The sequence below is a fragment of the Gymnoscopelus microlampas genome (genome assembly GCF_963454915.1).
Source record: "Gymnoscopelus microlampas genome assembly, chromosome: 8".
Taxonomy (NCBI): domain Eukaryota; kingdom Metazoa; phylum Chordata; class Actinopteri; order Myctophiformes; family Myctophidae; genus Gymnoscopelus; species Gymnoscopelus microlampas.
Window position 1 is genome coordinate 1,271,092 of NC_139945.1, and position 8,190 is coordinate 1,279,281.

The following is an 8,190-nucleotide window of genomic DNA, read 5'->3' on the forward strand; positions in this document are numbered from 1 at the left end:
TATGATAACTCTTTTTTACATATTGTCATTTTTTCACCTGTCATGTACGTATAGGGAAAATAACAAAATGTGTGATAACCATGAAAAAGCTACTCCTGGCTGTGGAAAGGTTATCATATATTTATTTACTCGTATTGACCCTATGAACAATTTAATATAGGTTTGGTTTTGCCCACTCTTTCGATAATGAAATCTTGTCTGGCTCATGGACTAAACCTCTCCCTCCGCTGTGTAGCTCCGAGATGAGGTTCCTCGTTTTTATCGGTGCCGTTTTAGCAGGACATTGTCGCACATTTTCCACTTTACATGTTTCTGACCCCTTTCTGCACATCGTATCCAAAAAGTAAAGCTTTTCTGAAACGCTCACAGATGTTTTAAGTTCTAGCGGACCATAAAAGCTATCCAACGAGTTGAAAAAAGTATTTAATTGGCCTCTGTCCTCAGCCGGTTACATGTTTTTAAGACGTACCCGGACGTTGTGCCCGTAGAGATAACGTTACTTATTCTCTACTGGTCAAACGTTGAATTGCATCTTCTAATGCATAATGTTATGGAACCGGATGAGGAGAGAAGCGATTTAAATGTTTGTTTCAACTCGTTGAAACCCTTATGGAACGTTAACATTTCAAACATCTGAGAGCGTTTCAGAAAAGCTTCACTTTTTGGATAGGATGTGCAGAAAGGGGTCAGAAACATGTGAAGTGGAAAATGTGCGACAATGTCCTAAAATGGCAACGAAGAACCTCATCTCGGAGCTACACAGCGCGGACAGGTTCCGTAGGGGCTAAGTCAGACATTAACCCAATAAGACAAGGAACCCATCTGTGTCATTTTAAGATTCATTTGGCTATTGAAAAATAGTAGATCTACAAGCTCCTAGTGCGCTATGAGCTTGTAGATCTGATATTTTTGAATAAACTTGAAAATGTGTGCATCTTTGCTTCAGGGGATGTCGACAAATGTCTTCTAAATCAGTTTTTTGAAAAGAAAACTATGTTGCTATATATATATATATATATATATATATATATCAGTGGTTCTCAAACTTTTTTCATCGCAAGGACCCCCAAAATGATATGTATTTGGCTGCTCTGAGCTTGTAGATCTGCATTATTATTTTTTTGAATAGCCAAAGAAATCTAAAATGACACAGATGCTTCCCTAGTCTTAATAGGTTAAAGAGATAGTTCACCCCCAAAATGACGTTTTTCATTTGTTTTTTTGTCTCATTCCTATAAGGCAATGATTTGATGGCCAGCAGCGGTTCCGGTAGGAGACACAAAAGACTCTCCTTTGTGTCTCCTACCGGAACCGCTGCCTACCGGTCCGCTGGTCATCAAATTATTGTCTCAGGAATGTGACAAAAACTATACGATACATAGCTGACTACTCCATATAGTCAGGGAATATTATCAGAATAATGTCATATCTAGGAATAAATTCCTGTCCAAGAAATGTCTTCACCAATGTGTTTGTAAAGGTGTCTAGTAACACATCTCACAAAGACTGAAATGTACTTTCTCTAGGGGAATCTGTGACAGATGCTGAAAGTTGGGGTACCCACCATAACCTTATGCGGGAAAGAAAATCTAAATTTAATTGTGTTTTAAAGGACGACTTCACCACTTTTCAACATATCTTCATATAATAGGTCCTCACTAATGCTCATGATAAAATGGTACCATTTTTTTCTAATGAGTCTGTGCCTCTGAGGAGGGCTGTAGACAGTTCAGAACCCCGTCTACCAGTGACATCATCGTTGAGGAATCCAAGCTAATAGAAACTGCAGGCTTTGTATTCCTGGAAAGTTGCAATGCAATAATAGATCCCATTGTTCTCGCCCAATAAAAATCTGAATACATTTTTTAAAATCTTTTTGGAAAAGAAAATCCTGTCTAACGATGATGTCACTGGTAGACGGGTTTCTGGACTGTCCACAGCCCTCCTATGAGACACAGACCAAGTAGAAAAAAATGGTATCATTTTATCATGAGCATTAGTGAGGACCTATTATATGAAGATATGTTGAAAAGTGGTGAAGTCGTCCTTTAAGTAGCATGTGAGGGGTCAAACTAGGGTGTTTTTATGATTCTGAATCCATTGCAAGCATTTGTTTTGCACCAAAACCACTCCTTGGGCTAAATACGACCCAATCTCAACAGTCTTTTTAGTAAAAAAGACTGTAAAAAGTTTTTACACAAAAGAATTACCTGGAAAAGGTTGGCTATGGTCGTTTTTAGCCCAAGGAGTGGTTTTGGTGCAAAACAAATGCTTGCAATGGATTCAGAATCATAAAAACACCCTAGTTTGACCCATCACATGCTACTTAAAACAGAATTACATTTAGATTTTTTTTCCCCGCATAAGGTATGGTGGGTACCCCAACTTTAAGGAGCTGTCAAAAATTCCCCTAGAGAAACTACATTTCAGTCTTTATGAGATGTGTTACTAGACACTTTTACAAACAGACATTTCTTGGTAAGGAATTTATTCCCAGATTTTTTGAAATATCCCCTGACTAATAGGAAAAATGTCATTTTGGGGGTGAGCTATGCCTGGAACTGTGTCATTTTTAGATTTGAGCTAAAAAGCATTATTTTACACTTTGGGCTATTCAAAAATAGCAGATATACAAGCTCATAGCAAGATCTGCTATTTTTGAAAAATCGTGAAAATGTGTGCAAATCTTTGAATATATATATTTTTAAAGCGAACATTTTTAACTCAAATCTTTGCTTCTGGGGGGTCCCTGGAACAAGATATTTTGATGGGGGTCCGCAGCCAAATATATATCATTTTGGGGGTCCTTGACATGAAAAAGATTGAGCACCACTGATATAGAAACATAGGTTTTTCAGAAAACTGTTGAGATTTAGGAGACATGTAGAATCGGCTTCAGGTCTCAATGGGTTAAGGCTATAACACCAAAAAAAAGTCCTGGGGACTTCAATTCATCGACATAGCATAAATAAATGACACCAAAAACACCATCAACACATATCAAACACTATCATAATGCACAGAGTATTAACCCATTGAGACCTGAAGCCGATTCTACATGTCTCCTAAATCTCAACAGTATTCTGAAAAACCTATGTTTCTATATCAGTGGTGCTCAATCTTTTTCATGTCAAGGACCCCCAAAATGATATGTATTTGGCCGCGGACCCCCATCAAAATATCTTGTTCCAGGGACCCCCCAGAAGCAAAGATTTGAGTTAAAAATGTTCGCTTTAAAAATATATATATTCAAAGATTTGCACGCATTTTCGCGAATTTTCAAAAATAGCAGATCTACAAGCTCATAGCGCGGCACTCGGTGCCGCGCTATGAGCTTGTAGATCTGCTATTTTTGAATAGCCCAAAGTGTAAAATAATGCTTTTTTTAGCTCAAATCTAAAAATGACACAGTTCCAGGTCTTAAAGGGTTAAAAGGTAATGTTTGTATCTATGGTAGTTTACCTGTCGGTGTCTCTCTGCGTCCTCCATGCTGCTCGCCACGCCCCCACAGTCACTGTCGCTGTCTTCCGATTCGCCGCCGTCGCGGTCATCATCGTCGTCGCCGTCGTGGCCGCCGCCTCCCCCCCCGCGGCAACCCGTGGTTGCCGGGGCAACCGCCGACGTGGCCCCGCCCACCTTCTTCTTCTTCCTGAGCGAGCGCCGCCGCACCCCGCCGCTGGGTCCTAGAGAGCCTAGAGGGCTGTCCTCCTCACTGCCCGACGAGCGGCCCCCCACTCCTTTGGTTCCCCACCAGCCGTTCTTACTGCGGGAGAAATACCCTCCTCCTCCTCCTCCTCCTCCTCCTCCTCCTCTATGTGAGGAATGTAAACTATCCCTGAGCCTCCCCGCTAGCGCCTCCTCCCGCCCCCCGCTCTGCCTCTGCTCTGCCGGCTGGCACACAGCGGAGGAGGTGGCAGGAGGAGGAGGAGGGGGAGGAGGTGCTGCTGACCCAGCAGGGTGGAGGGCTGTTAGGATGACACGTTAAGTTTGACCATTAATTGTCAAACATTGATACGTATGAATGACATTCTCAGATTGCCTTTAAAAAGGGATAGTTCACCTATTATACAGTGGTGGAAAAAGTACTCAAATTCTTTACTTAAGTAAAAGTACCGATACCGCAATATAGAAATACTCTGTTTACAAGTAAACGTCCAGAATTAAAAAATGTACTTGAGTAAAAGTGCAAAAGTACTGCCATCAAAATGTGCATAAAGTGCCAAAAGTTAAAGTACTAAATATTTGAAAATAGCAGATCTACAAGCTCACAACGCGTCGCATCGCGACGCGTTGTGAGCTTGTAGATCTGCTATTTTCAAAAAGCCTAGGTATAAAATAGGTCCAAAGTGGTTAATGTATGTTTTATAATGTAATAATTTATATCTGAAAAGTAACTAGTAACTAAAGTTTTCAAGTAATTGTAGTGGAGTAAAAGTACAATATTTGCCTCTGAGATGTAGTGGAGTAGAAGCAAAAGTATTGGAAATTGGAAATACTCAAGTAAAGTACAAATACCTCACAATTGTACTTAAGTGCAGTACTTAAGTAATGTAATTAGTTACTTTCCACCACCGCCCATTAAGACCTGGAACGCATCTGTGTCACTTTTTAGATTTGAGCTAAAAAGCATTGTTTTACACTTTGGCTATTCAAAAATAGCCGAGGGTTAGGGAAAAACGTGAAAATGTGTGCAAATCTATGAATATATACATATTGTTTAAAGCGAACATTTTTAGGTCTAATCTGTGCTTCTGGGGGGTCCCTGGAACAACACATTTTGACCAAATACATATCATTAAATGACATAATACATATAAACAAGGGTCCTTCACATGACAAAGTTTGAGAACCACTGATATAGAAACATATGTTTTTTTTTCAGAAAACTGTTGGGATTTAGAACATTGGTTCTCAAAGTGGGGTCCGGGGACCCCCAGGGGTCCTTGAGGGAGTTCCAGGGGGTCCCCAGCTGGGGATGGATAGTTAGGAACCAAATGGACCCTTATGGGTCTGTAACTCTGAGAGTGTACAAATGGAACCAAATGGACCCTTATGGGTCTGTAACTCTGAGAGTGTACAAATGGAACCAAATGGACCCTTATGGGTCTGTAACGCTGAGAGTGTACAAATGGAACCAAATGGACCCTAACGGGTCCATTTGGTTCCATTTGTACACTCTCAGAGTTACATTAACACTTATTTTACAATATAAATTGGGGTCCCAGAGGTATAAATGCCATGCATGTCAAACTGGGGGGTCCTTGGAAATAAAAGGGTTGAGAAATCCCTGCTAGAGCCGTAAAAATCTTCTCTTACGGGGGTCCCTGGCATATCTTTTCAAATGGGGGTCCGCGACCTAATAAAGTGTCAATTTGGGGGTCCTTGACATGAAAAAGTTTGAGAAACACTGATTTAGAAGAACATTTGTAAGAATCGGCTTCAGGTCTTAATGGGTTAAAGGGATAGTTCACCCCAAAATGACTTTTTCCCCTTATTGTATCAGTCACCCCATGCATGGAGACTTGAATGCATGGATATATCATTCCTATAAGACAATAATGTGATGACCGGCAGACAAAGAGTCTCCTTTGTGTCTCCTACCGGAACCGCTGCCTATACTGGCCCGCTGGTCATCACATTATGAATGAATGAATGGATGAATGAATGGTTTATTGTCGGTCTTTGTTTACAAACAATCAAAACACACGTGTGTGGAAACTTACAAAAGGAAACATCACAAATGTACATATTATCAAAAGTCAGCTCACACACAATAAACTAACTATTGTCCATAGAAAAGGGAACAAAATGGGTGAATTATCTCTTTAAGGCTTCATAATAAAAAAAAAACAATTACTTAAATTTACAAAGAAATTACTGACATATTTAATCATTTTATACTTTTAAAAAAAATATGCGGAAATAGCTGATCTACAAGCTTACAACGCGTCACAAAAGTGACCCGTTGTAAGCTTGTATATCAGCTATTTCTGGTTAATTAGTTATTTTTGACGAGTGTGCAAAATAATTGCTATTATGCAAAATAATTGTGCTTATGCAAAATAATCATGATTATGCAAAATAATCATGATTATGCAAAATAATTGTGATTATGCAAAAATGATTGCAATTTCTGCAAAAATAATTGCAATTACGCAAAATAATTGTGATTATGCAAAATAATTGTGATTATGCAAAAATAATTGTGATTATGCAAAAATAATTGTGATTATGCAAAATAACCGTGATTATGCAAAATAATCGTGATTATGCAAAATAATTGCGATAATGCAAAATAATTGTGATTATGCAAAATAATCGTGATTATGCAAAATAATTGCGATTATGCAAAAATAATTGCGATTATCTCAAATAATCACGTTTAGACGATGCTGTAATAACTGTGACGGGCCTACCAGGATGGAGGTCAGGGTGCGAGGACGAGGAGGAGGAGGAGGTGAACCCCGTCGTTGTCGTCCTCCTGCTGGGGAGTCCCGGGGGGTCAGCCTCTCTGCCGCTAGGAGGAGGACTGTCAGATCTAATAACTGACGGACGGCTGCTCCTGGTTCTCCTCAGGTGAACGTGGTGGTGGTCGGGGCTCAGCTGGGGGTCAGGGTGAGGAGGGTTCGAGTCCATGCCACTGCCCGCTCTGCCGTCTTCCCTTTCTCTTCCATATATAGTGCTTCTGCTGCTGGGTGGGCCTGGGGACAGGGTCGTCACGGTTACAACATCTGTAGGCGTGGCCTAATGGCTCAATGGCGCCGCTTAAAAAAGTTTGTGCTTCGAGCCCGACAACACGGTTTCACCTACATGTATGAAAGTCGGTACACGACCGTATCATGTACCGACTTACCAAAAAGTCTCTTGGAGCCATGACCTAAACCCAACAGGAAGTCGGCCATTTTGAATTGATGTTGGCGTTTTTGTGCATTTCACGGCCTTTTCACGCGTCGTACTTTAACAAACTGCTCCCAGGCGGATTGTCGGATCCGCCTCAAATTCGCTCAGAGTACACAAAAGACGTTAACGATGAAAAGCTATCAAAAGCTTGAGTTTTCGTGAAACGGCGTGACCGTGGCAAAGCGTCGAACTTCAATGCCAAACGGGAAGTGAAAACGGACAATCTACAATTCCTAATAGGCTGGGCTTTAAACAGCCATAACTCCAGTTCCCAGCATCGAAAACCTACGAAACTTCCAGGGCGCACTTAGACGGCCAATAGGGACAGGTTATAATTGCATAAGCCCCGCCCCCTCTGTGTTCCTATTGGCTGGGTTTTAAACAGCCATAACTCCAGTTCACAGCGTGCTAAACTTCCGAAACTTGGTAGGTGCACTTAGACGGCCAATAGGGACAGGCTGAAATTGCTTAAAGCTATGTAGCCTAACTTTTCAGCCGATTGCCATACAGACCATGTATCGTGGACAGAGCTGCGAGGGCCCGTTCATCGCTGCTGGCAGCTTTAATTCGGCTTTTGTGCTTTTCAACGTGGAAAAACGATTATGCAAAAAAGAATAACGGCGATTTATCTCAAATGTAATTGCGATCAGAAACGATTATAGTAACAAAACGCCACAAAAAGGGCTGTACCTGAGGAGGGTCCGCTGTGGGGGCGGGCTTCTGTCGTCAGGGACCGGTCGCTACGTCCGTCACCTCCTCTGTCACCTCCTCTGTCACCTCCTCTGTCACCTCCTCTGTCACCTCCGTACCCTGACGACACGCCGTCCCGTGTGTCACCTCCTCTGTCGTCAGACACACACACACTGTCCTTAGCGCTCGGCGCTGCGTTCGCCGCCGTCGCCGCGTTCAAGTCTCCGTCTCCGTCAGAAGAACAAGTAGAAGAAGGAGAAGCAGCAGCCCGTCTGGGAAGCGTAGCGGCGGCGGCGGCTCGGCCGAACAGCCGGCGTATCTTGGTGACGCTGGGCCAGCTGTCTGCGTGGAGGAGGTGCTGATGAGGAGAGCAGGAGGAGGAGGACGGCGGCGACAGGAGGTAGCTTCTATGGTTCTTACAGGCTGGAGGAGCAGAGACATCCTCCTCCTCCTCCTCCTCCTCGGTGTTTCTCCTCTCGCTGTTAGAGAGTGAAGAACAAACCTCGTCCAGATGTGAAAAGTCTCTCTTGGCAGCGACGCTGCTGCTGCTTTCACCTCCTCCTCTGTCGGCCGAGAGAGGAGAACCAAAGCCCCGTGGTG

At 42.5% G+C, this 8,190-nt stretch overlaps 1 protein-coding gene across 1 annotated transcript in view; it reads right to left on the reverse strand.

The window, feature by feature from the left end:
* arhgef17 (Rho guanine nucleotide exchange factor (GEF) 17) overlaps positions 1 to 8,190 on the reverse strand; it is a 147,946-nt gene that overhangs the window by 137,161 nt on the left and 2,595 nt on the right. The window contains exons 2-4 of the mRNA XM_084064031.1: positions 7,572 to 8,190; positions 6,417 to 6,691; positions 3,463 to 3,965 (exon numbers count right to left, since the gene is read on the reverse strand). The exon at positions 7,572 to 8,190 is cut by the window's right edge and continues 1,308 nt beyond it. Coding sequence (XP_083920157.1) covers positions 3,463 to 3,965; positions 6,417 to 6,691; positions 7,572 to 8,190 — 1,397 coding nt within the window. The remainder of the gene's footprint in view (positions 1 to 3,462; positions 3,966 to 6,416; positions 6,692 to 7,571) is intronic.